The following is a 26,688-nucleotide window of genomic DNA, read 5'->3' as shown; positions in this document are numbered from 1 at the left end:
TGGTTTGAACTATGCATTGGAAGCGACGGTTCTCAATCGAAAGACCCGCCACGGGGTCCTAACATGTTCTGTTCATTAAAAGTTTAATTAGTCCCTAGATAACACCGTAACCGGCAATCATGCCAAGATACGCATTTGTACCAGTCCTAAAAGGGTAAGAATTGATAAAAAGAGCCTCTGCTTGATTTAGCTTAGCCTTGTTACTAGTGCACCAATGCCATGCTGTATAGAGACAATGGTTTATAGAAAACTTGTAACTTCATTTTTTAAATGCATTGATGGATCAAACCGTTCGCTTTTACTCAAACGCGTTTAAAATATTGGTGGAGTAAGTGAACGATGAAATGCACTTGCGATTGATCTTCTATGGTAATACACTCATGATACTTACATAGTATATTAGTCTTAAATCACACGCAACGTTTCTAGTCGTGAAAGTGTTAATTGGCAACTCGCGTTCTGCAATATGTCAGGTTAGTTTTTAATGACTGACGTAGCTTCATCGCTAATTTTAAAATGTCCACAAAATTTGCTTGCCATATCTTTATTTCATTACTCATTCCTTATTTAATAAGATTTACTTTGCGTTTGATGAATTAAGACAGCCTTTTGTTTTAACACCTGTCCTGTACATTAACTTTTTAGTAATTGAATAATTTATTGGAGGCTTACCAGCTGATTGGGATTATTTCTCAAATTGTTTCATCTTTGACACGGCAGGAAAGAAATCAAAACTATCTTTCAACTGCAATCACTGATCGAGAAGGTAAGGTTTACCATCAAACTTTTTGTTTCGCCAGCGGAAGAGCGTGGACATATTAAGTGTCAAATGTCGTTAATCGTTCGCTTCAATTTGACAGACACAACAGAAGTTTTTCGATGAAATCGTTTTCAGTTGATCCGAAAAAAAACTCAGTCTAATTTTCCCCTTGAAACATGAGCGCAGCACAGATTTTCCAATCCTTTACCCAGAACTAATCATATATTTCTCTTTATAGAAAAACAAGACTTTCGTTGAACCGAGCCACGATGGTAAATGATAGGACGCAAAATATTTTGTCGGGGGTTTTCTTTCTTTTAATGATCTTAAATTTGATTCCAAACTTGCTAGTAGTACTTGCTTTGATTCGCTCGAAGTTCAAGACTTCAATCAACTACCTTTTCCTCAACTTAGCACTGGCCGACATTCTGGTGGCAACATCTCTGATCCCTCAATATGTGCTTCTTCCTGTATATACCCACCCTGATGGATGGGCTGGAACCTTGCTTTGTAAGCTGTTTACCGGGGGGTTCACTATGTGGGTTGGAGGGTGTACTGCTACTGTCATGCATGTTGTGATCGCCATTGAACGCTTCTATGCCACTCGAACTGGCAACATTGCACGAAAATTATCAAAGAGAAAACTAATAATGGTTATTGTATGTGGTTGGATTTTTGCCATTCTTTCCGAGATTCCTCCAATGACCGTAATGATTTATGACAAAAATCATTCATCATGCTTTGAAAACTGGTCTAAACTTGTATATGGCAAGATTTACACCGTCTTTACCTTCGTTGTGGACTTTTCAGTTCCTCTTGTACTGATGGCTGTTCTATACGCCAAGACTGTGAAAACTCTTTGGGGCCCATCTATAATTTCGGGCACTTCATTAGTCGTAATCAAATCACGCAAGCGAATCACGAAAATTGCGGTAACAGTGACGGTGCTACACGCATTGTGTTGGCTTCCTGATGTGACTTCATACTTGCTTGCCTATCACGTTCCTGGCTTGGTGGAATATGGGTCCATTATTTACCACGCCTGTGTGATACCTGTTGGTTTAAGCTCGTGTTTGAATCCGATCATTTACACTCTTCAAAGTCAAAGATTCAGGCAGGAGTTGCGAATGTATATTTGCTGCTGGTTACCGACGAATAAAGTATCAATTGCTGACTATACCGTTGAGAGAAAAATTTCACAACCCTGAGAAATGCGATTGGGCTAGTTTTTTCCCCACGTTCTTGTTCGTTAACGAGTTTGCTACAATATTTACAAATTTAGCCATACCTGAAGTGATTGATACGTTTATTTGTTTTCACTGCCTCTTTTTGTCCGAATTTCCCACAATACAAGTTCCCGCGCTAAAAAATTCGGTTTTTAATTCGGACTGACTTACGGTAATCACGCGTTACAACCTACTTTCATAGCTTGCTGAGTTGCCATATTTCCGAGGTAATGAGCCTCCGCTTTGCGCGCAGGGGGTACTACTTTTACCGTAAAGTGAAAGCTTGCGCTGTAAGATAAAAGTATTGAAAACTATACTTTTTATATTACACTATGTAGCCATAAAAGTGATGCTGGGAGAGCCGTGATAATCCATGTTACGCAAGAAAAAGCAGCACCTTTTCTGCGGCGTGCAACGGTATATGTGATTTCATAAAATGTAGAGATTGTCAACACTACACAATCATAAAAGACTTAATGTATAAACTAAAGAGGAAAGAAGCTTTTATTTTGCAAAACATTGATCTAAATTCCACAAAACACCAATCAAATTGACATGTCGTTAGACTTTAAATCACCTCTGACACCAGAGGTCAATCCCCAATCTCACAGGAGATTGGTCAAATTTTGCCCAAAATTCCCAAAATAATTCAGGAGCTGACAGCTTTCTAACCCTGACAGCAAGACTACACAAAAATAAACCTAACTATTAAGATTATGGAAATGTGGGCACTGTTGCACCCTGTGCAAAATCTATAACAGTTATATTTTATTTAATCAACATTTGGATGGTTTCCATCTAAGATTTCAAGGGAATATCTAAATATTTTAATGTATCAAAATCTAGTTTTTACTACATTCAGTCACCAGCAATTTTTAAATAAGATTTGTCTAACTTAAAAAAAGGTCTACTTTAACCCTAGAGAGGCGTAAATATTTACGTTTGAGTTTCAGAATGAACCTGTAGTAGGGAAATGTAGCTCCTTGTTGCTTTTTGAGAGGCCTAAATATTTACTTTTGAGTTTCAGAATGAACCTGTGGTAGGGAAAGGCAGCTCCTGGTTGCTTTTTAACAAACACATTTAAAACACTAAGAGAAACTGAGGCCCAATGGATATCCTCATTTTAAATACTTTAGTTTGTGAAGTTAGATGTAGAATATTTACCTCATATGGTACATCACCTCATGTGGTTATCCTGATTATGTTATCTGCCTTTTGCCTTTAGCATTTTGACTCATCTAGCCCACAAAATTTTGTTAGCTCCAGAAATAATCTTTTCTCAATATTTATTCAATGAAACAACTTTAACAACATGTAGAACCTATTTGGTAAAGTGCTCATGGTCTCATGATTTTCTATAATATAATCGTACCCCCTCTCCCCCCCCCCTAGAAATTGCATGTGATTCACTTAGATTAAATATGAATGCATAGGGGTAAAGTATAGATTTATGTATTTCCAGTAACTGTATAATGTGCATATGTCTTTTTTGTTATAGTATAATGTGTTTATTTAGTATTTATTTGCAGTGTAGTGTATTTTGCTTCCTCAACACATTAGTCTTTGTCTGTTAGTGAGGATTAACTCTAGTTGTAACTTCTTTCAGTGGGAAGTATTTTTGCATTAAATTAATTATCTAAATTCACAATGTCATTCTTTCAATTTAATGAATAATACATGCACAAACTAGACTAAGTCAGAGCCAATGAAGAAAGTATACCCCCCACCCAACCTGGAGCAAGTTTTGCCAAAATGAAACAAGGAACTGGATTCATTGCATCACAACCTATACCAATTTGAATATAAGGGGAAAAAATTTCCTTCATCCAGTCAAAGAAAGCATGAGCTTTCTTCACATCAACATCATATGATGTACTCAAAGACTTCCAACGAACACAGCCTCCATCTTCCTCATCATCACTACTTTCATCACCACTATCCTTGTCTTCACCTTCACCCCTCACCAGTGGGTTCTCTTGCATCTCAGGATTGAAACCATAAAGTGAAATTATATCTGTAGCCGTGGGGAGGGAATCTTTATCCCAAGGAAATAAGCATGTTTCTATCAATCCAGAGCCTTCATTTGCCCAAGCACCTATTACAGAAAAAACATACCTTATTGAATAAGACAATGTTCACTGCTCATTTTCTATAAAGAAAAAAAGTTAAAACAAAAAGCAAAGCAGCTATAACAATTTGACTAACACTTCAGCAAGAAAAGATCCACATTAAAAAATCACAAATGGTGTTATATTTACAAATGAAAGGGACATAAGTTATTAAACCTTTGACACTAGGAATATCCACCATATAAATAATCCTTACCTTTTTTAATACATTGTAAACTGGCAGGCAATGAGAATAAACTGAGAAGATTGTTGACTAGGGAAATACTCTTGACTCAGAACCAGATAACAAAGAAATGTACCCATTAGCAAGGAAAATCAACTTTAAGCTCTTAGGAGTGAAAAGGTTACAGCCCATCACTAAGTATAGTTGTCGTGATTTGTTTTTTTTTTAATTTAATTTTGGAATATTTGGGGCATCCACTTGGAAATGAACCCTAATTCATCCTAGTCTTACTTACCACAATCCAGTCCAAGCTCCTCTGCAGCCTTCTTTATTCTGCTCAAAATGTACACAGCCCGGAGGAAACTTTTATACTTTAGCTGTTTATCTGAGACAAGTGAGTAACTTGCTAAATGAACAATGCCACATTTCCAGCGCTTTGGAGGATTAGAAAACACCCACACATTGGAATTATCTTCATTGTCATCCCAGTAATGAAACCATTCCTCTGGGTCAGACCACGCATAAAGATGTCCACTAGGTTGTTCTTCATCATCAAAATTGTAATGGTTGAGCACATAATTTTCACTAAACTGCTCTGATGAAAACATTTCCTGATGTATAAAAAATAAAACACAAAAAAAATTCATGACTATTTTGGCTAGTCTTTAATTTTAAGTAAGTAGTAATTGTTTTGTTATTTCTTTTGACACAGTTCATAGATGATTTGAAGAGGTACATCAAAGAAGTTTAAAATAAGATAGTAAGATCTTCTGCTATTATTACAAAACAAGAGACAAATGTATCCCATAGAGAGATTACTTGCCTGTTGGGATTTGGAAAACTTATGTCAAATTTTTGTCACATCTTAATAATTGCCATGGAGACTTTTAAAACCAAAAGTTTTCATATGGACAGTCTTTACTCACTTTCCATTCTTTGCATACCAACATACAGATGCAGACGTCTGGCAGCGGCAAGAAAGCAACTATCTTTTCAATTACTTCTGAGGGAAGGGAGGGCAAATTACTAGTCATCTTTTCTTGTCTCACAGAATCACTCCGGCTGAGTAAGGACAAACAAAACAAATCTCAAATACATGACAAATTTAATGAATGGGGTTTTTCATGGCTAAGCTAAGATGAAATGGATGGGGTAGTTTTGTACATTAGTCAAGAAAATTTGGTGTTATTGCAGGAGAATACATTCATGGTTTCGTTTTCGAAACAATTTGAATGGTTACTTATCATAAATTAGTAGAACTACAGCTTGCTATAACTGAGCAACGAGAAAAATGAACTGAAAATGGCTAAGCTGAGTTTATAAAATCATAAGCCTTCTTTTACACACTTACCACTCTCTGTTGTTTCAAAGCTTGTCGAGTTTCAGCCACAACAAAAACCCCTCAGGCTTGGGGACGAGTTATTTATGAAGGTGTTTGGTAGGCGGGGGACTGTAAATGAGAAGGTAGAAGGATAAATCGATGGACATTTGGTAGATGCGTATATCATATCCTGCATTTGAGTTCTTGGATTTTAAATTTTTAACCATTAAAGTACCCACTAAACCTTATTTGTTCTAAACATAACCTCATAGCTTAATGGCTGGGTAAATTTTATACCCTTTCTTCTTTGAACGCATTGCAGACCCGTGTTACGGGCCTTGGAATATGCTTTGTAATAGCCAGCGGCTATCCTCAACCGGATGTTTTCAATATGGCGGATCAGTTTAAAGATCCTTCTACCGTAGTGAAACAAGCACGGTAACATATGATGATTGAATATATGCTGGATAAACCATGTATCGTTCGATACCTTTAAGTATTTATGAGAGTCATGTCCATTTTATAGGCTGTTACAGGACACTGACTTCAAAGAATTCTGCGCTAAAGTTCTTGGAATTTTGCAGAGTCGTGACCGGGGCAATGAGTGTTTAAACACTTTAAGGCGACTGTATTTGTTGTTGGCTGCCACCAGAAAAAGGAGAAGGTAGTTACTGTAAAATAATCCTCCTCTCAAATAGTCCTTTATGTCTATTTCAACTCATTGGATGAAAATCAAGTTAAAGATTGTGAACGATGTCAGTCGAACTTTGTTTGAATTGTACCTAAGCTTATACAATTATTCAAATCTAAGTTTTACGTCAGCATGTGACTTACCGAATCCTTACCACATCGATTAATATTCGGGAAAAAAAATCGTTGCAAACAGACACATTTAACAATGGGAGGGGTGTGATGTTGATGTACTACAAAATTCTCCGAACTATTTTCATGTAATATGCTGGTCTAACATCTCGAAGGGAGAATTTCTAATTAGATCTTGGGAGCAATAGGGTAAAACAGGATTATTTGATGTGCTTTTCCTTTCACCAGTTTGTCAAATCAATTAATTAATGAGCTACAAAGTGTTGCTGGCGAACCTCAACAAGGTCCCAAAAGATTACGACTTCTGTGCAGTGCTATATTACGTGAGATTACTCCAACAAGTCAGCTTGTTATTGCTAATGTGGAACCACCAGTGGAGCAGAAGAATATACCAATAATATTACCCTTGGCATGGGTTCAGGTATGTTGTAAAAAAGTGAGTGATTCAATGAAGCAGTATATTACCCAATCACTTCTAAGATCCTAGTATCAATTCATGGATCAGTTCTTGTGAGTGAATGTGAACAATGAATGGTAGTAGACTCTTCTCATCAAACTGAAGAAAACTGGATAAACATCTGACTGTTGCGAAAATGTCTGAATTTGAGACTGACTAGTACAGTTGTTAGAGGTTATCTTCAATTCTCAATGGTTTTGCAGGAATGCTGTTTAGCTGTTTTGCTTCTCCTCTAGAACTGACTGCAAGTTAAAACAGGACCACTCCCTTCCCTGCTGCAGCCATTTGTTAAGTTTCCCTGATAGTTCCTAATTGTTTAGTTATGTTAAGCTATTTTAATAGGCATTCTTTTAAGAAATCATGCATCAGAGTGAACTCTAATCCTCCCCCCTCACAACAAATTTTATAAGGGCTTTAGATTTAAGTGAAAGCCTTTGTCACTTGTTATTTTGGACATATATGTGCTTCACTATTTAGGGCCAGGAGCGAGGCTTTTGGACAAAATATATTCCACAACTTGTACAGTAAGTAACAAAAAACTAATAATGACAAGTGACAGTATGAGATTCATTCTGTTCACTAATAGTTCTGTGACCCAATGATGCTAAGACATGTACAAGTACTTAATATGATTTGCAATGGTCTTAACTTGCAGATGGCTAACAAAACCTGGGGTGCCTGTGGAGTTACAAACATTGTCACTAGGTTCTTTACAATTATTAATAAATGCAGATGACAACTTGATATCGCAAGGTTTGTATCAGTACATATTTGGAAGTGAAATGCTTCATTAACAAAAATGTTTTTTGTTCTTTTTAATTCCTTTGCTGTTTTTGGTATTTTAAAATTTTTCTAGACTTGACTTGCATTTTGTAATAAAAAACCAAATCCAATTTGAGCAACTTTCCTTTAAACACTTCATTAAGATAATAAAAATAGTGTATTAAGAAACAGAAAGCTTTTTATCATAGTTAGAAAAACTACAAGCTACAAGATCTTTACCTTACAAAACTCATTCCAGTAATTCAACTGTATTCAGGGAAGTAGATTAACTTGAAAATGAGAAAACAATGAAATGTTTGACATGTTTACTTGATGTCACAGATGATGCTGGAGCAGTGAGTCGTCAAATGGCAAATTGGCTGAAAAATGCCAGCACAGTATCAGCACCAAATCCTTATCAGAGACAGATATTTGGAGGAGGAAAATCAAAGGGGGTTGGTAGTGTAATTTGAACAAAATTAATGTTGAAAGAAACTGTATTATATATATTTATTTTATACAATAGATCTGTATTAATTTATTGTTGTCATTCATCATTAGTTGAACATAAAACTACAACCTTTGTGTGATGTGTCTGTTGACAGGATTTATAAGCCTAAACTTTTATTTCATTTAAACACCTTCTATTAAAATGACAGTCTTTGGTATTTCCTTGTTATGGTATGTATGTGGTTCAGCTATAGTAAAGAATGAAACACCTGTCATTTTTTTTATAGTACCAACTTGTTACAGAGGTCGATGGAACATCATCAAGATACTTTTTTACAGTCTTGAGTATTGGTAAGCTCATTTGTCTAAATTTATTAATAATTTGTTGTTGTTTTTTTTTTTATATAATGTGCTTTTAGTGCTTTAATCTAATAAAAGTCTGTTCGCAAACATGTTCAAGTTTAACTGCTGTATATCTAGAGGCTACTTGATAAACTGTGCACCAAGCTTCACTGTGAAGCTTGATATAAGGACATGGTGTAGTTTATTTTGTTGGAAAAGAGACTTACTCTGACCCATAGGGCCTGTGTTACTTTCTCCATCCAGCAGTCTAAGTGGTTACATGACTGTTAAAGATACCTGATGAGTCTAGTTTTCGTACCTAATAATGCAAACCCCAAACTAGTTCCCACTTAATTTGGTTTTGTCAACTGAGTTAATTCCTACTTACTTAGGCCAGTTGGTCTAAAGGAGCCCAATTAAATTCCAGTTGGTCCATATTCAATTTTGTTTATCTGTTATATCTATCAGTAGCTTTTGAGAGAGCAGCAATCCATGCAGCAAACATTTTGGTTGCAGTCATGGGAAAAAGACCTACATTTAACTAATCATTGTTTGTTTGTTTACTCTGTTCCACAGCACAGTACTTTTTTCCTGACCAAATCTTAAACATCCACAGCTTTTCCATGTTGCGATCATGGCTTTGGCATATCAAGTTTATAAATACCATCTCAAATTCTAATTCTCCAAGGGGAGGTGCATCACCACTGATCTTTTCAACTGCCTCAAATTCAGGCTCTGTGGAGAATCTCAGTCAGCCAGGTTATCGCTCCGGCTCACCCTCTCAAAATGCCTTGAACCAAAGTCAGTCAAGTATGGATAATATCTCTGTTGATTCGCAGTCATCCACTGGTTTTATTATTCCTTTGTCGCGATCCTCTCCACAAGATTCTGAGAGCCAGTTGCTAAGTCAGTCCCCTATGCCTGGCCAATCCCTGACTATCCCCACAGATGACCAGTCATTGTCAAGTGGTAGTGATTCTAGACCCCAGACTCCTTTAAGTTTTTCATGTGATCCTGAAGAGCCTGGTACCAAGGACCAGGCTCAGCATACATCAAAGAGAGGAAAACATAAAAGAAGTCTGTCAACTTTAAGTTTCTCAAAATTATTCCCGTCAAGTCCTCATGGAGTGAAAAGTGGTGAACAAGAACTGAAAGAGAGGGCCTGTGAATACTGCTTGAGGCTTCTGGAACAGAGTGAAAGAAGTAAGGGAAGTTTTTTTCCCATGAAAAACCAAACTGCATACAGGATTACCATGATCAAACTATTTGTTGCTATGTTTGATTTTATCAATATGATAAAAGTTTCATGTAAAATTTATTATTTTTTCCAATAGAACCAAGCAAGCAACAGGATGCTACGTTAATTGAAGCTGTAAGTGAACATTCGTTAGAGGCTTTGATACTAGAATATATTTTTATCTAATGATTTTCTACAATAACTGGTAGATTTCAGTAGGAAAAATAATGATTTTGGGTGTCTTTTGATCATTTAATTATCTTAACAGTGTCTGGTTGAAGTTATCTACAATTTGGATGTTCTATGCTCCATGGACAAGTCTTTGATTCCCAAACTTATTGAGATTATAAGAAGACTTTATGCTCGAGTTACCTCTGATTTCAACAGATGGAAAAGAGTGTTGATTCCTGTGGTGCAGTTTCTTCTGAACCATGGTGAGTTGGACAGTCATCTGTCAGTTTGGCTCAGAAGAGTGTGGTTTAACCAAGCACAAAAATGGTCATTAAAATGAGACTTATATGGTAGCTCCAATGTGAGAATTTAACAAATGAAATTTGAGTCTCTTTTGACCCTGCAGTACAAAAATTGAAAAATAAAATCAATTATTTCTGACTGTACTTGAATTTATCATTATTATTTGATTTCTCAAATGGCATTTCCTATTCTCTATTCTTTTTTGTTGCAGGTGAGACAGTTGTTTTTGATCCTGAACCTGCCTGTAAGACTCTGCTGGGTCCAGTGTTAAGTTCCTATTATGCAAAGTATGTTGTGCCATGTATTCACAGAATCATTGGACCAACAATAAGATCATTGGTTACCTAAGATCTTGCAAAGAGATGATTTTCATAAGTATATAAGACAAAATAAAAAAAAGAAACTTTGATTTCATCATTGCTATTTGAAAACTTGTTCTTGGGCCAAATAATTTCCTTATTTCATAAAGATTTTCTGTTAGAACATTTTCCAAGGTAATGATTAACCCTTTAACTCCCATGAGTGACAAAGACAGAACTTCTTCTCACAATATCAATACAATATCAACCAGATAAGTAATGAGAATAAAGAAAAATATCAATTTGGGGATAATTAGTTGATCCCATACTAAATTCTCTGAACTAACATTAAAAGAATTGTATGGTTGACAGTAAGAAGAATTACAATTTTGATCTGGGAATTAAAGGGTTAACTTTATGCATGGTAGTTTTGTTTTCCTCACTGTCAGGGACAAGTCTGATTTAGATAAATATGATCATATGTACAGGTCATGTTAGTATTGTTTGGGAATGTTAATCAAGAGTACTTACCAGCTGTTAAAAGTGACTTTTTGTCCTATGGATAACCCTGCCATTAATCAGAACTGACCAATCAGAACAAAAAAATTCCAAACTTTATCCACTATTTTGTGTCACTAGAAATAATTACATGGAAGTTCTGCAAAAAGGCATGTTGATTTATAAATTGAATGTTTTCACTGACCAGTTCTGACTAATTTTAAAGGTCTACCAGTCTGACTTTAAGAATGGCTACATCTTTTCGTCTTTTCTGTAGTTCTTCTCTATCATTTGATGTTGTATTCTTCTGCTTGGAAAACCTGAGGAAACTCTGTATTTCAACCAATATTCTTCCAAAGTATTTTCCAAACTTGTTCAAGGTAAGTGGAGATGCTTACAGTATCCCTTTCTATTCAAAGGTACACTGCAATTACCCTTTCACTGCAAACCCTAACCCTAACCCTATCGATTTTCTGCTCTTTTTTCCATGCATTTTCCACGAATTCTACCCTGTCAGATTGGTGTTGAAATCAGACAATTTCCTTAATGGATAAATATTCTTTCTTCTCATCATTTTCCTGCTGGAAAAGATTGTGATATTTTTTAAAAAAACCCCTTTGTGGTCACGTCTAGTAGTGTAAAAAGTTAAGTAAATGGCTTGAGACTACTAGAAATGGTTTTCAACGACTTGGAATAAAGAACCAAAGCCCTGGTAATTACAACGTTCAATCAAAAGTTGAAGGGGAATATCACAAGGAGACAGTAAGAAGTAAATACCCATGACCAACCTTAAACGTTGGAAAACAACTGTGATTGGTTGTAGTTTTGGCACGAGGTTTCTGGGCAAATTACAAAGCCTAGCGAAGAAGAACCATTGCAATTCTTTAGCAATCCCAGAATACACTCAATTAAAAATTCCCCTTGTAACTGTGTTTGTCTTTCTCTGTGCAGATCTTGGCCTGGCATCCTCGCACATATGTAAAGGAATTCATGGAAATGCTTCCAGCCATGCTGAACGAAAACACAGCTGTTGAGGTACTTTTTGTTGAAATTTCTTCCCTTGTTCAATCAAGAAATATATTAAAAGTCATTAAGCAATGTTTGGTTTTTTTTACAGATGTTTCACACACTGCTGGATTTGCCTTGTTTGTCCGCTGCTCTGTGTACATCATGGGCTACAAAAGGTACAGTATGTCAGTAGTGTATGTGACAGTGTTCTTTTTTACCAACATACTGATCTGCGCCTAATAATTCATAGAACTTTCACTCAAGTGGGTAACCCAAGTCAATCAGAGGGCTCTTCCAGTATAATGGGTTACGACGGAAATAAAGCTCTTGCACTGTTCTCTCGCACACAGAGGGGAAATAATAGAGTGAAGTGTCTCGCCCATGAACACAATTTACAGGTGCTACAACAAAGATCATCATAGAGAACCCCGCTCTTGAAAAGTATAGTAGAACCTCAATGGAAAAAGTGTGCCATTAGAGGAGGAGGTCCGCCTCCATGAACGAAACAAAAAGGGACCTTGTATTATATCAAAAAATGTAATGAGAAGAACGCTTCGAAGAATTAATTTCTTATTTTTTGTTTGGTACCGGCAGCAAGAGCAAACAGTGGGGATAAGATGGTGTTCAGTCAGTCTTCTGTGGATTATTTTTTGGAGCCGGAATACAAACCTCTGTTTAGTTTTATCATGAGACTTGAAGCTGGACAGGGCGATACTATAGATAAGTAAGAACAAATTTATTAATATTTAGATGAAGGAACGTTTACCAATGCATTTTACTGCTTTGAGGACGAGTGGCTTTTCTTCAGGTTTGTTACTGCCCAGCAGTGCATGATGACACGTCCAAGACTGGTGCTAATTTTGATTTAAAGAGAAAACTATCGGAGTGATTTTAAGAATGCGCCGGCTCCAAAAGCCGTGCAATAAAGGAAATTAGACATTTATGTAAAGCTGTTGGCAGAAAACTAGGATGTTGTTTTATTATTTGACATATTAACCTTTGTTTTGCAGACTTTCGACACTTCACCATTTGTTGCAAGACAGGCTGGAGCAACCTCGCGTCGTGGTATCTGCTCAAATTTCTCCGGTTTTATTGAAGTAAGGAGCTCTCGATTCTGGCTTAAAACGTATCGAGCCTATGAAATTTTGATCGTAGAAATAATCCTCACATCATCCCCCTCCCCTTAAATCATTACCGCAGGCCATACCGTGAATATGAAAATTCTTTTCACTTTGAATTTGTTTTGACACATTGATTTTTTAAAAAAATATATTAAAGAATCGTGCCAAGTTGCAGTTGATTTAGAACCAATCGTGCAGGGAGGTTTATAATTTTGAGCGCAGTCATGCGTTTTCCTCCCTTATTTTATTTTTCCTCAGTAAGTTTTTTTTATAATATTTGCAATTTAATTATCCTTAGCGTGATGTTTTCGACTATCCTGGAAGAGGCAGACGAAGAGACTGCTAGCCGAATGGTACCAGTTATATTGGAGAGAGTTGGCCTTCTTTATCATGTGAAAAACTACCGCAAAGAGATTCACGAGTGAGTATTCTTTGTGCTTTGAGCAATTTCCAATATAGTGCGACAGTATTCCGAGATATTTTTTTGCATTAAGCCCTGCAATTTTCTTGGAAAACGGGTCCCCCCTCATCCAATCACATGCAAAACTGAAAAGATTTGTGTTTTTGTCCTTGCTGTTTTCCCGCGCTTTAGGAAGTTGACATGTTATATTTTCCTTTGTAATGATTGGACTTTGGACCAACTTTGGCTGCGTTTTACGATACCAATCAAAAATTGATTTATATAGGAAATATTTACACAGCCTGTGTCAAATCACTGAATGTTTTTGCTCGGCTTTAAAGCAATGTGACGTCACTCAGGAACGAGTTAAGAGGGATGAACTCAATCGCGTGACAAGACTTTCCTATCCACTGGTCAAAGCCGTCCATTAATGCTATTGATAAATCTTGATTAACGCCGGTGCTCACACCAGTGATATACTTACTACTAGGTTGCTATCAGAGAGATTGGTACAATTGTGTCAAAAATACCCAAACCTGATTGTCAGGTTTCAACAGGACATCATGGACTTTGTCAGCGGCCTTAAGAACCTTGGGCCGTCCAAAGAGAACTTCTTTGTTCACTTGGTGAGTAGAACAGCAAGAAAAAGGGAACTCTAGCTGATGAAGAAAAATCCATTCAAGTTGTTTGACAGCAGATTGAAAGCACTCTAATCAGCTTATTTGTGGCTATTATTATTGTTAATGTCTCTGTTTAAGAGCTTTTTTATCTAGCTGCTGCCTTAAAGAAGAAGACGTACGTGACATAATTTTATTGGACATTAATAGGTTTGGGTGATTGGCGAGTTTGCGTCGTCCTCACATGATGGTGGATGCACGGTGCAACATATCGTCCAATATTTTGAGGTACTTTATCATTTTCTGTTTGATGACTAGGCGAATAATATTGCCTCTTTCATCTGTAGAACTTTACAACTCTGCCTAATTTTAAAGGCGCAGCTCATCTTAACTCAATATTTAGAAGCTTTTCTAACTATCACTGTTTTTATTTAATTATTTATTTTTTTATTTACTAGGCACTTGAAGCTTTGACGTATGAAGTTTTAGGGCAGAGCGCACCACGAAAGGTATGTGTCATCGTTTCTAGTGAACTTGTCCCTTCTTAGCAAAGTACCTCCCCCGTAATTACTAAGGACTGAGGAAATGAGCTGCCAAGTGTAAATAGTAAATCAGTTCTCCTCTCTCTTTTGCCATTCAACAGTTTGTTTCTCTTTCCTCAGGTGTCTTTTAGCGGAAGACTTGTCTCAGTTTTAATGACAACACTCGCCAAGGTGAGATTTAAGTTAATGTTATATTTTTTTTTATTGTATCTCGGTTCTCTCAAGAACTGATTTATCGCTTTCCTTTGATGATCACTTTTCGACTTCACGATCCAAGGTGACTGAGTGCATTGCGAGCCAAATGATAATGTACCTCATCAGTTTAATTGTATCAATGTAGTTTTTCTTCGAGGTATTCCTATGACTTTTCACTATTCTTGCTTTACTGTGAAGTGAGGTAAATTGGATGTTTTACTAGAACATCGTCTTATAGATTTTAGTATTCTTTATCCATACAATTTGATCCTGGATGGCAAGCAGGTACAATCTTTGTTGATAATTTGATGTAAGTTAATCGACGAAACCAGAAATAATTACTTAAAAATACACTGTCTGTTGTAAAGAATACTTATTACGGCCTTAGCTGTAGGAGTGAAAGAGATTCTTGTTTTATTCTTGTTTTCTTCTCTTCTAGCTTGCTTCGAGATGTCAGGATGTAATCCAAAGAGCTATTTTATGCTTGAGCAAAGTGGTGCGGCAAAAACCCGTGAGTTGGTTCTTGTTTTGTTTCGTCTTCTATTTGTGGTGGAATGCTCGTCGCCCTCTCTTGCTTTTTTAAGTAATCATGCACTTTAACTCATCTTTGTTTGGACGGACCTTTGTCTATTAACAAAAATGTTTCCTTTTTTTGATAGGAGCTTCTTTCAGACCCAGACTGCTACCCAGATCTTCTGTTGCGAGCGCAGGAACTTATCAACCTTTTAAAACTACCCAAGTAAGAGCTGCTAATATTGCCTTTTATTTCTCAACGTTTTCTCCATTTTCTTATCTTCCTTTACCAAAATCTAAGAAGAATCGCCATGGTCATACGGTTCACGCGCTGTACTACGGATCGCAAGATCCTGTTTCGAGCCTTGGCTCGATTGATGTGTTTGAATCTTGTTTACAAGAGCTGCAAAGTTTGAACCTTTCTGTGTCACATTATTACCTACCAGGCATTCACTTCCTCTTATTGAGGACCGCAAAATAAACACTTGCGTGCCTGGGAGCGCTGTATTGAAATTTACTGCACATAGGGAGTGAAAGGGTTTCGTGACCGAGCTTTGCTCACAAAGCTCTTCGTTTCATGAACTAACCAGAAAACTTTGTCTGCACTATTTTTAGTGTGGCACCTGTGATCCTAAGCCCGGATTCAGAAGTTTACAGCGGAAGGTATGTCAGAAATAATTTTTGAAGCCTCTCGCAATCCTCCCGTTCTCGCTAAACCATGTTAGACATGAGCGTGTCTTCTAGAACCAAAGAACAGCCCCCTTTGCCGTTACGATGACTCAGTGTCTGACGTTTATCACAACAGTGTTTCCTGCTTTGTAGCTTTTCTTTATGTGACTTTGTTTCATTCTTTCAGGTGGCACAGAGACCGAAACGCTTCTCTATCTCTCCTGTTACGAACTTGTGACACCATTCTCTCCTCGTAAATTCCAAAGTATCATAGAAACACATGGCTTTTATAACAAGAATCAGAAGGTTTGACTATGTAGAACCTCTGAGCGTTAGAATAGTTTTGGGAAACTCAGTAGAATTTCTCCTAATCTATAGTTTTGTATTTAACTACAATGTTTGAATCTGATGGTAAAAATAATTTATTTTTTTCTCTCCATTTTTTTAACGAATACGCAGAACATAGACATTTAATTTAACTTGATTTACAGAGAGTAAAAAAAAAAAGCAACAACAAAGTATGTTATTATTTCTAGGAAATTCATTCGAAAAACAATGTTAATGAATTTATAAAGAGTATACGAAGAGATATTAGGTTGTCAATGTGCAAAAAAAAATCCGAATAAATACTTTAAGCTACCTGTTTTTTCTTTCATTAAATTTAACTCCGGCTAACACATTGGTTCTACCCATTACATAGATTTCGCAGTTGCTTGCCCCATACCTCCAGCTGTGTAATAATGAAAATTGTAATGATACTGATAATAATAATAATAATAATAATAATAATAATAATAATAATAATAATAATAATAATAATAATAATGATATTGATTATGTTATACCAACTAAGCCTTGCTTCAATTCCAGTTGATACACAGACCCTTCCACTGGCCAAAACAATACCGGTACTTCTTTTTTCTAGGTGCTTTCGAGTTTTCTTGTAAATTTTACTGTTATAATACCGTTGAGGTTCGCAGCAGTTGATGCATTTTATGAGAGTGACTCTTTTCGAGCAACTAATTTGATATTGATATTTTGGCATCTAAGCCGTGGTGCAATGACTGTAGCTAAGCAAAGATTCTATTCGGGAGCAGATTATCGACCTCCCAAGAGGAATCTTTTAACCCTTTAACTCCCAGAAGTGATTAACTTGTAACTTCTCCCTACAATATCCATACATTATCCAGCAAACAGGAAATGAGAATATTCAAACTTAGTTGGAAGAAGTTGTTATCTTGATATAACACCAAATTCTCATAACTTATTTACAAGAATTGTGTTGGAGGGGAGAATTAACAATCAGATCTTCGGAGTTAAAGGGTTAAAAAACGCCCGCAGTGATTCACTCAGTAACCATCGGTTGTCACGTGACTTTCTTTAAATGAGCATTTTTGTGATGCCCTAGGCCCTTATTTGGCAGGTGACCCGGGTGATGTGGACTTAACTTAGGACCATCCCCCTGACCTCCAGGCCCCCCGGGAAGAGCTTCTAAAATGACAGCCGCTGATAAGAAAACAATGTAGGTTAACAATAGTATACCTCCCGAACGTTTATCCAATCTCCAACTATTTCGGTGTATCACGAATACTGTCGCTAAAACTGTGCCAAACAGGCACAAAGACGTATAAACTACATGTCCACTGTGAATTAAAACGACGCTTTTCGGATGAACAACAGTCGTGGCTAAAAACCATGGAAGACCTAAGCAGAGGACGTCAAAGATATTGCTACCAACACAATTAGCCAAAGCCATGTCTCCCATTCCATGTTTAGCGACTACAAGACTTGCAATAGCATCCGGGACACTAGAACCAGCTGCCAATAATGTCAGTCCCATGATGCATTCTGGTATATCAAAAGTCTCGCCTATGATTGACACAGTCCACACGAGTACGTACGATATGAGGGCCATCCATAGGATGGATACTACAAACGTGACTGGGTACCAGTTCTCCCAACCTTTCTTGCGACAGTCGGGCATTGTGAGGAAGAAGAGGGCGTGGACAGGTAACATGATCACCCAGATCACTAATTGAAAAGAACTCTTAGGAATTTCGAACGGAGATTTTTCTGAAAAACCATGAGCTTGAGAAGAGGAGGTATCGGGATCATTGACTCCCCTTCCTTCTCTAGCGCAGTCAGTGTCTTTCATTTCATTCTTGCTTTTGTCGGTAATAATTTCGTTGTTTCTTAAATCCTCTTCCCCGGATTTTTCCAGGGCTTCCTGACCATTGCCTTTCCCAACGGCATTTTCGTGGGGGTCCTCCATTGAGACCATTTCAAATCCCTTCCGTAAATGGCAAAACTTTTCGCAAACTCTCTCAAACAAACCTTCGAGTTTCTTATTGAAGCACATAACTATTATATAACCAAGATATAAGAATGGAAACACCAAGGCTTCGTACCAGTGAACTATGTTATCCTCTATGACAATTAACAGAGCGGTCAGATGTATAGTGTATGCCACAGAATCCCTCAAAAGCGGCCACGTCCGAAGAGCTATGGAGATACCAGAACACAGCCCACAAATGGCCGATATGAAGAGGATATTGAACATAGTTGAACCAATAATAGTACCCAGGCCTATATCACCCTCACCCATGAATACGGAAGCAATTGCGATGAACAGTGTGGGCATAGAACTACCAGCAGCCATGAATGTTGCGCCTGCAACGTCTGTCGGGATACGTAGTCTAAAGCGGGTAAAAAGTATTTTGAACATCAGTTTAAAACATCAGTTTTTGATTTCTAAAGCTTAGAAAATGTACCTCCCAAATTAACGCAAACAATTTTTTTGATTACTTTTTGGACATTTTTACAGTTAATCTGTGAACTCTAGAAGCAAAAAGTGTAGTGATGTTAGCCAGTTACAATTGTTTTCAGACGCTGTTTGCCCTCAAAGATTTCAGTTGCTTGCTGAATCTAAAGATGTAAAAAGGCTGAAATGTACACATCATGCAAAAACGTATCCCTTTCGTTCATCTCCAAAAACCAAAGATAACTATACTACTCACCGTTTGCATAGTTTTTCAAGTGACGCGCAAAAATAATGATCACACAAAACTGCTAGTGCCCCAAAGCAGTACAGGCATACCAGGGTGTGTATAACAACGGCTCCTTCTCGCCTCTGCTGCAGTGAGAACAGCGTTTCATATTGCAGTACATTGATAATCTTGTGGCTGCTACAGTTGAAGAAGTGCCGTTTAACGTGACGAATATGATGAAGGACGCTAAGTTTCCTGGGAAGTCGATCCATTGTTATAAGGTTTTATCTTGTCATCTGTTTCTGAGGACAAGCTACACCTGAAATGAAAAAAAGTTTGAAAGACAACGGATCACAATTGATACCTTAGTCTCGATCCGCTGTGGTTTAAACTTTCGAACAATTTTAAGGGAAGTCAAGAGAATTAGAGACATAAATCTGCCTTGCGGTTTTTTTCATCGCTTTCAACAAATGAGCTGCTAAGTTATGCCTGGTTTTCGTTAATTTGTGACGAAAGCTTTAAATCGCAGGTGATCATGATTCGATAAATGCCCAAAGATCGCGAAAATCATACGCCTTAGATGTGAATCCCTTCTGAGTATTCAGGGGTTAACATGGTTGAGGGTTCATGGTAGGAAAAGATAATAGAATACTCCACCACTAAATGAACAGTTGATTTATTGACACATATCAAAATCTTCTCGATTTCCGCCACTGAGCCATATCTGTTAACCTACTGCTAGCATGGGTTATTTCAAAACCCGTTTTTCTGCGCTCAGCAACAAGGCAGCACTTCGATAAATGTAGCAATACCAAGAAAAATCAAATACATAACAAGAAAAATAACGCCTAGTTTCTCGTCTAACCGCCATTTGTTAAGAGCTATCAGTAACACTGTACAAATGATACTAGCTATCAAAATCCCTGAAGTAAAAAATATGTTCTCGCTTTGAATGTAAACTACACTGCTCGGAGTGATTATAGTAGTTTTGATCATCCATGGAATTCCAAGGCATAACATGTCGAAAACATTGCTGCCAATACAATTTGATACAGCCATATCTCCGCTTCCTTGTTTAGCGACCACTAAGCTAGCGATGGCGTCTGGGAGACTGCTGCCCGCAGCAAGGAATGTCATGCCCATGACGCATTCTGGGATATTGTAAGTGAATCCCACGAGGGAAACCATCCAGACTAAAATGTACGATAACCCACCCATCCAGAAGGCCGAAACTGTGAATGTTACCAAGTAAAATTTTCGCCATTCCTTCTTACGGCAATCTGGAATTGTTATATAAAATAAAACTATGGAAGGTAAAGTGAAAATCCAAACTATCCTTGAGAAAAATCCTTTTGGTGTTTTAAAACGATTTTCTTCCTCGTGGGAGGAATTATTTTCTAAAGTTTCAGCTTCAGTATCTTGACCTTTCTCATCAACTTCAGAATCTGCTTCGGCGTTGGGTTTTATTATCCGATCTTTCAGTTTCATGGACCATTCCTCAATATTTGAGTTGAAATACATCACAATAATGTAAACAGAGTATGAGATGAAAAACGCGGCGCTTTCATACCAATGAACTTTCCGATCGTAAATCGAAATCATCAAGATGATCACGCTAATTACATACATGGTAGAATCTCTAAAAAGCGGATACCAGCTCAAACGCATCGTCAAACCAGCGCCAATACCACACAAGGCTATGATGAAAAGTGTGTTGAATATAGTCGAGCCAACTATTGTTCCGAGGCCGATGTCTCCTTCTGTGAAAAATGTCGATATTATTGAGATAAAGAGTGTCGGTGCGGAGCTTCCCACAGCCATGAAGGTAGCACCGGCCACATCTGGTTTAAGACCCAAACATTTGGTGATTCGGTTCAGCGATGCCACGAAGTAGTCGTCGCAGACAACAGTCAAAGCGCAAAAGATATGGAGGCAAACTAGAAGATGAAACGTAACTCCACCGTAAAATCTCTGCTCCTGGTTGAACAGATCAGGAGGGAATTCTTCAATTCTTGGAGGCCTGCAGGATCTTATTCCACACTCCTCGTTAGCGACGAGCGATAGAGAGTTATCATGGTACACCAGATCCATATCTTACTGGTTAGATCGCGGTAACCATATCATACTTCACTTAGATGTGTATCATTTAGAGCTTGCTGAGCGAAATCCCGAAACATAACCTCGTTCACACCTGTAACTTTCTTGTCAAACAACTCAGCCTGCGGCCTTGACCTTATTTTATCACGCCCCGCATAGAATAATCACCGTATCAAACATTGTTGACCTCAATTTTAACTCAAAGTTCAGTTTCTGAGTTCAACGCCCCGACAAAAAAAAATCGATCTCTCAAGAAAAATCGTTGCTGAAAGCATTTACCATTGGCCTTCACTCAAGAAAAGTGTTTTGTTCTTGTGTAAATTCTAGCGAAGAATCGAGGAAGTGAATAAATATATAAACCGCGAGCACATAATAATGATATGCTAGGGACCTTTTTCAATTGACACCTTCCAATGCACGACATTCTCAGAAGATGACCAATTGACCATTTTAACAGGTGGCCAAACGGGTGTGTTGAAATATAATTGGCTAATGCTCTGTACTTGTTGAATTAAATCCACCTACGGAAATTTGTTGCCTTCATATAAATAGTCCTTTTAGTTCAATAATTCTCATCTGATTATTTTTTTTCATCATGAATAGTCTTTACTTTCTGCACTCTCATGATATAAACTTTTCTATACACTTTCGTAATCTCTGCCCAGCAGCTCATTCAAAAAAATTACTTTTCAAGTGGCCGTGATTAATTTGTGTTTGAGTGTTTTATGTTCGAATCAAGTAAGATAGTACTCTCTCTATCACTCAGTGATTTTGAAAATAGTGAACCTTGAAATCAAAGTCACAAGTTTTCTTTTGCTTTTCAAAATCTACACTAAACGCCTTTTAAGGAAATCACGTATTGACTTATTTGTATTAATCTAGGCCAAGCGCTTCCAACAGGTTTGTTTTACATAGATCATGATCAAAAAAGTATTTTATAAATAAAAACAACCTTAAAAGGAAATCCCTTCGATGAAAATGCAACTTAAGAAGTCAAGATATTACATCATGTAAATCATAGGAGCCGTACTGTACCTTGAGAGGTTCAGATTAATTAAATCAAGTAGGTTGTTGATTAGAGGTTGTAATTCTTTATTTTGACAATGAAGGGGCGGATCTTTTGTTAAACGGACGTTCCTGGAGTAAAAAGAAAATTTCATTCTAGAAACTCCTATGAAATGTAGACCGAAACTTAACCGCACCATAATTTTGGACAGCACCTGGATAGACAGACATATATGTATATATTTTTGAACTTCGAGCCACCCTTTCCACAAGTTAACCAGCGTGTTCCGTCACGCGGAATGTTATGATAACAAAAGAAACGTTTGCGAGTCATGATGACAAAATTTGACCAATCAGAGCAGGCGCGAGCACAGTTATGTCCTAAGCAAACATAAATATACATCGATCACTGAAATATAACGAAATCAGGCAAACGAAATCACGCAAATCAGTTACGTTTTATTAGATTGTATTTAGCCCAAAATATGGCTCTATAAAGTCAAGGGAAGCGCAGATGAATGCATGGTGTTATTTTTTTTTTTTACGACTGCGGATGCCTTATACCCTGCATATAATTTTATACAAGAGAAAATACTACCAAGACAATTTCTCTCAGGTGTGACTTCCAACTTAAAAAAAATTGTGACCAGAATAAAAATAAGAATCAGGTATTTTTTTTTTTAAAGTAAACAGTCTTTCTTTAAAAAATCAACTTTGATATCGATAGGTATCTCACGGTGTCAATTTATATTGTTTGTATGTCGCATAAAATTCGCGTATATTGAATGGTTCCTTTGTAGATTCCAAATTATTCTAAACGCTTGACTCCAAGCTGGAAAACGTTTTCCAACCACTTTTCACTAACCGAGGGAGACGCGAATATTTTGTGGTAAGTGCACTGGACTCATGATCGACATCTGCGGGCTCAAGCCTAAGCCGAGTTAAGTAGTTGCTTTTATTGCCGAGCTACTTTTCTCTCGCAGTGCTTTTCTCCATCTAGGAGTTAAAAATAATCTCACCAACGGATAATCTGCGATGAATTAGCACTAATCCCGTCTGAGAAGATTAGCCATGTTTTTTGTCGCTTCACGCTGTAGAAACTTGGGTCATTGCCCAGTCAGATAAACTGCGGTGACGTACAACCTGTAACTCGTACTGTCATTGACAGAGCAATATGAAGCTAAGGTGTTTGACAAGAGCCGTTCTCCGCAAGCTCTTCTCCTGCCGTTGACTTTAAAATGGCTTTAATTGCCCATGAAAACAACCCGAAAAATCAAGAGATTAACCCATTAAGCTCTTTTAGGAGACAAATAAAAAATCACTGCCAATTAAACAACTCATCTGTTGTTACACTCCCACAAATGTCAGAAAAACTTCGCTGTTGCTAAGCTATTCAATAACGCAGTGAAGGTAAATATCATAGAAATATATATGACAATAGCACCTTTTACCCGCTAAGAAAAAATAACAAGATCAACAGTTCATGACTTCGAGTGATGTCAACCTGAACAGTGTCGCTTACCTATATGAACAGGCGATTGGACTTCCCTCTCTAATATACTCTCTTAATTTATTCTGTTGAGGAATCCTTCTTCTTGAGGGAGAGTCTTTTATAATCAATGTCTGTTCAGTCCAAAGAGGAAGAGACAAATGGTAAAGTTTTACATGATGTTACTCTGGAATCTCTTTTAGTTACTGCTTAGAGTTCTGCCGATGTACCTGCGCGTTACAGGTGTCTCAATAGTTATGGATGAAAACACAACGTTAGGTTAGTCACCAGTCCTCTCAGCGCACCAACAGCCAGGCGTGTGTGCCAACATAGCGTTCTTTGCATGAGAGTTTTAACTCAGAAACGTTTAAGTTTGTTTCACTTTCGAACGCTAGAAATCAAACCATCTTTTTCACCTATTTAATTTTTACCCAACCTTGCAACTTTGGCTTTCATAGAAAACCCCCTTATATACTTGATTTTCCAAAGATAAACCACTTAGCAATTTTTGAGGGCTTTTGAAGCTTTTTTTGCGCGTCAAAATCGTTTGGTACTTTGGAGAACTTATACTTAGACTCTGATCATTTTTCCTTTCCAAATTTTGAGAATGCAGGATGACACCAAAAATAAATAATTATGAACCTACGCAATCAAAGAAGATATAACTCAAACTTGTGTAGATAAAAAAATTCCAAATTACTGCCGTTTCGTAGATGACAAAATTTTGGTAGCAAATGCGACTTTACGTTGCTGAAGATAAGTTTTACAAAAAGTATCGTTGAAAAATGATCACAAACTAAACGTTGTGACCGAACTTTTAGACCTATCACGCTCAAGTCACGCTCAAGTCACGCTCCAACAAACTTATGATTTTTTTACGATATTTATCAGTTTTATGTGCCTCTCTGTCTTGTCCCTAATCAATGTGATTAAAGTGAGCCATGTAAAGACAGCGCTTTGGTTCATCGCTCGGCTTTAGTTCAAACTGCCCGTTAATTCTGAGTATTTCAGACATTTCATTTTTTCCCACCAACTGGTTTGCGGAAGGAGTGTTGGTTTCTCGGGCTGCATTTCCAGTTTTTCCAAGCTTCTTTTCAGGTGTTATCTCTTTGTCCTCTTGGACTTCAGTGGCTCTCTCTGCTTCTTTGTCCTCTTGCTGTAAGAGCGGTGTCGTAGGGTTTGAATGCGATGTGTCATTATCTTCGCCTGTCGTAGAACTGGTGTGATTTTTTGTCGACACTTGCTCGCCAGTTCGCTTTCTGCGTCTTCGTTTGGCCTTCTTTTTAGGTCCCTTTTCAGGGAGGTCCTTTGTATCAGTGCACAAGGGAGCACCGCTGCCATCTGATACTTGATCTTTTGGTCTCATTTCAGGAAGGCCCTCGACATCTTCACTCAGAGGAGCACAACTTTTGTCCGATACTTGTGTTGTTATCTGAGCTTCGGAAAAGTTCTCTTCTAAATTGCCTGGAGATTTTCCGCCTTTTAAAGTTCCATCAGTATCTTTTCCTCTTGATGCTTGACTCACTTCATGAGGTCTTTGATTAATTAAACACCTACTACTGCAGAGGCCGGCGGCAAATTCGCACATACTAAAATCTACTTCAGCTGTTTTTGCATTGACAAAAGTGTCGGACACAACTTTTCTGACACATAAAAGCTGAGTGTCAAGGCGCCCGTCGTCATTTTCCACGTCAGATAAAACTTCCTGTCCTTCATTCAACCAGCATTCTCGGTAATATTCTTCCACCTTGTCGAAATGCCCGATGTTGTATTCTAATCCCTCTAAAAACGCCTTGACTCGTTCTACTTGGGCTTCGTTTACATCTTCTTGGTCGCTAACATTTGACCAATCCACATTTATGTGACTATCAGGTGTCACAAGCTGACTTGTGCTCGGAACTCCTAGATCAGGACTGTAGACTTGAGCCCGATCAGTGTTAATAACAATGCTTTCTGGAATTTTGAACTCTACTGAGCCATTTTCATAGTGGTGTTTCCCAAGGGGGCTTGTGACATCGCCGTTCCAACGATTTATCCAATAATCAACTTTCTTCGGTAATATTGTATAAAAACGTTTAAACAGCTTGTAGATACCCCAAGGTGCCAAGATCGGGAGAAATAGTGTCCCAACCAAAACGCCCAAGCCAATGGTAGAGTATCTACCTTTTTCTCGTCCGTTCGTCCACTTTTGTGCAAGGAGAACAGGAGGGCTGACTGCGCCAGCTGCTGTTAGAGTAAAATTTGTCACGTTTCAGATTAAAGTTGTATATGATTTTTCTGGTTATGAAAAAATTTAATGTGCTTCTGAAATTTGCGGAATAGAGCAACTTTTTTGTTCGTTCTTCTGGTTTTTCGACAGTCGGTCAAATTAGCTTCAGTTTGTGACCAAGAACCAAAGAATTCCTAAATTAGTATTTGAAAGTATAAGAAAAAACAATTTTTTTAAAGAAGTGTCTCACCAGTGATAATAGGAACGAAAATCACTCCTCCTATACCGAGGATGCATGCTCTCTTTACCCTTTCGACAAACTCTTGTTTCCATCCCATTTCACGATGCTCTTCGACTTTTAAGACAGTTTCTTCATCGATTTGCAGCCAAACTGGGTCTCCGTTGACATCATCACTCAAAGTCAAGCTTACATCTGAGCTTTTCAAAGGTTTCTGGTCAGTTTTTGAATCCTGCTGATCTTTTTTCTCAGGTATCAGTGAATCATTTGAATTCGGTGAAACTGGGTTTGAACCAACCGCACATTCCTCAGTTGCTGTTCCGTTGTCCTCTATGTTACGTTCAAATAAAACCGGGGAGCTATCATTCTCCATTGTAGACAGATATTTCCTTCAATTTCTAGATCACCACTAAGTACCTTTCATTAATAACCACTTTTACAATTCGCGTGAACTGTCCGTTAACCTAATCCGTTATGTTTTCAAAACAGAGATCGTTATTTTTAGTAATGGCGCGTGCTGGGCGACGAAAGCGAAAACCCGTAAAAAGAAAATGTTATTATTTGACTCGTTCATGAGAACTGTAACTGATAGAGCAGGTGAAAGGGAAGAAATATCCAGATACAGAGTAAGACAACATTTCTCTGACTCCATTCAATA

General features: G+C 37.6%; 6 protein-coding genes and 1 long non-coding RNA gene across 8 annotated transcripts in view; 3 read left to right on the top strand and 4 right to left on the bottom strand.

Moving 5' to 3' along the window:
* Positions 1 to 387, top strand: part of LOC149039383 (uncharacterized) — an 11,733-nt gene extending 11,346 nt beyond the window's left edge. The window contains exon 2 of the long non-coding RNA XR_016180594.1: positions 1 to 387. This exon is cut by the window's left edge and continues 1,111 nt beyond it. This is a non-coding gene — a long non-coding RNA (uncharacterized LOC149039383).
* A 268-nt stretch (positions 388 to 655) lies between these two features.
* Positions 656 to 2,120, top strand: LOC113674595 (pyroglutamylated RF-amide peptide receptor-like). Its single transcript, XM_027191083.2, has 2 exons — positions 656 to 766; positions 999 to 2,120. Exon 2 carries the CDS (start codon positions 1,030 to 1,032, stop codon positions 1,966 to 1,968), a length of 939 nt encoding a protein of 312 aa, XP_027046884.2. The 5' UTR covers positions 656 to 766; positions 999 to 1,029; the 3' UTR covers positions 1,969 to 2,120.
* Positions 2,121 to 2,463: 343 nt separating this feature from the next.
* Positions 2,464 to 5,764, bottom strand: LOC113674672 (uncharacterized). The gene is made up of 4 exons (XM_027191156.2): positions 5,630 to 5,764; positions 5,205 to 5,340; positions 4,574 to 4,889; positions 2,464 to 4,081 (listed from the first exon to the last, which is right to left on the bottom strand). The coding sequence occupies exons 2-4, from the start codon at positions 5,310 to 5,312 to the stop codon at positions 3,678 to 3,680; spliced, it is 828 nt and encodes a 275-aa protein (XP_027046957.2). The 5' UTR covers positions 5,313 to 5,340; positions 5,630 to 5,764; the 3' UTR covers positions 2,464 to 3,677.
* A 125-nt stretch (positions 5,765 to 5,889) lies between these two features.
* On the top strand, positions 5,890 to 16,643 carry LOC113674654 (AP-5 complex subunit zeta-1). 2 transcript variants are annotated; one of them, XM_027191148.2, is made up of 25 exons: positions 5,890 to 6,037; positions 6,126 to 6,263; positions 6,650 to 6,842; positions 7,356 to 7,402; positions 7,534 to 7,631; positions 7,983 to 8,095; positions 8,378 to 8,441; positions 9,009 to 9,635; positions 9,767 to 9,804; positions 9,938 to 10,103; positions 10,355 to 10,430; positions 11,218 to 11,320; positions 11,892 to 11,975; positions 12,058 to 12,124; positions 12,543 to 12,672; positions 12,959 to 13,045; positions 13,368 to 13,490; positions 13,960 to 14,095; positions 14,297 to 14,374; positions 14,545 to 14,595; positions 14,749 to 14,799; positions 15,263 to 15,334; positions 15,483 to 15,562; positions 15,952 to 15,999; positions 16,193 to 16,643. In XM_027191148.2, the coding sequence occupies exons 1-25, from the start codon at positions 5,991 to 5,993 to the stop codon at positions 16,260 to 16,262; spliced, it is 2,787 nt and encodes a 928-aa protein (XP_027046949.2). In that variant the 5' UTR covers positions 5,890 to 5,990; the 3' UTR covers positions 16,263 to 16,643. The 2 variants fall into 2 exon arrangements, with proteins under 2 accessions (XP_027046949.2, XP_089041599.1); XM_089185473.1 differs by lacking the exon at positions 7,356 to 7,402 and having other exon boundaries at positions 5,968 to 6,037.
* On the bottom strand, positions 16,415 to 19,617 carry LOC113674642 (sodium/potassium/calcium exchanger 5). The gene is made up of 2 exons (XM_027191133.2): positions 19,023 to 19,617; positions 16,415 to 18,701 (listed from the first exon to the last, which is right to left on the bottom strand). The coding sequence occupies exons 1-2, from the start codon at positions 19,262 to 19,264 to the stop codon at positions 17,372 to 17,374; spliced, it is 1,572 nt and encodes a 523-aa protein (XP_027046934.2). The 5' UTR covers positions 19,265 to 19,617; the 3' UTR covers positions 16,415 to 17,371.
* Positions 19,618 to 19,655: 38 nt separating this feature from the next.
* LOC113674691 (sodium/potassium/calcium exchanger 5) lies at positions 19,656 to 21,500 on the bottom strand. The gene has a single exon (XM_027191181.2). The coding sequence runs from the start codon at positions 21,081 to 21,083 to the stop codon at positions 19,767 to 19,769; it is 1,317 nt and encodes a 438-aa protein (XP_027046982.2). The 5' UTR covers positions 21,084 to 21,500; the 3' UTR covers positions 19,656 to 19,766.
* Positions 21,501 to 23,427: 1,927 nt separating this feature from the next.
* Positions 23,428 to 26,531, bottom strand: LOC149039382 (uncharacterized). The gene is made up of 2 exons (XM_089185472.1): positions 26,043 to 26,531; positions 23,428 to 25,809 (listed from the first exon to the last, which is right to left on the bottom strand). Exons 1-2 carry the CDS (start codon positions 26,401 to 26,403, stop codon positions 24,500 to 24,502), a joined length of 1,671 nt encoding a protein of 556 aa, XP_089041598.1. The 5' UTR covers positions 26,404 to 26,531; the 3' UTR covers positions 23,428 to 24,499.
* Between the last annotated feature and the right edge of the window lie 157 nt (positions 26,532 to 26,688).

Source organism: Pocillopora damicornis, chromosome 10 (assembly GCF_964200805.1).
Source record: "Pocillopora damicornis chromosome 10, jaPocDami1.2, whole genome shotgun sequence".
NCBI classification, from domain to species: Eukaryota; Metazoa; Cnidaria; class Anthozoa; order Scleractinia; family Pocilloporidae; genus Pocillopora; species Pocillopora damicornis.
This window is presented reverse-complemented; position numbering and strand designations above follow the sequence as displayed.

Coding starts and splice junctions, on each gene's coding strand:
- LOC113674672 (XM_027191156.2), bottom strand. CDS start 5,312: ATGACTAGTAATTTGCCCTCCCTTCCCTCAGAAGTAATTGAAAAGATA. Junction 4,890..5,204: donor TGGTATGCAAAGAATGGAAA/GTGAGTAAAGAC, acceptor TTTATACATCAG/GAAATGTTTTCATCAGAGCA. Junction 4,082..4,573: donor GGAGCTTGGACTGGATTGTG/GTAAGTAAGACT, acceptor TTTCTGTAATAG/GTGCTTGGGCAAATGAAGGC.
- LOC113674654 (XM_027191148.2), top strand. CDS start 5,991: ATGGCGGATCAGTTTAAAGATCCTTCTACCGTAGTGAAACAAGCACG. Junction 10,104..10,354: donor GCAGTTTCTTCTGAACCATG/GTGAGTTGGACA, acceptor TTTTTGTTGCAG/GTGAGACAGTTGTTTTTGAT. Junction 14,596..14,748: donor GGCAGAGCGCACCACGAAAG/GTATGTGTCATC, acceptor CTCTTTCCTCAG/GTGTCTTTTAGCGGAAGACT.
- LOC113674691 (XM_027191181.2), bottom strand. CDS start 21,083: ATGGATCTGGTGTACCATGATAACTCTCTATCGCTCGTCGCTAACGAG.
- LOC113674595 (XM_027191083.2), top strand. CDS start 1,030: ATGGTAAATGATAGGACGCAAAATATTTTGTCGGGGGTTTTCTTTCTT.
- LOC113674642 (XM_027191133.2), bottom strand. CDS start 19,264: ATGGATCGACTTCCCAGGAAACTTAGCGTCCTTCATCATATTCGTCAC. Junction 18,702..19,022: donor CTTGAAAAACTATGCAAACG/GTGAGTAGTATA, acceptor TACCCGCTTTAG/ACTACGTATCCCGACAGACG.
- LOC149039382 (XM_089185472.1), bottom strand. CDS start 26,403: ATGGAGAATGATAGCTCCCCGGTTTTATTTGAACGTAACATAGAGGAC. Junction 25,810..26,042: donor TTTCGTTCCTATTATCACTG/GTGAGACACTTC, acceptor TTACTCTAACAG/CAGCTGGCGCAGTCAGCCCT.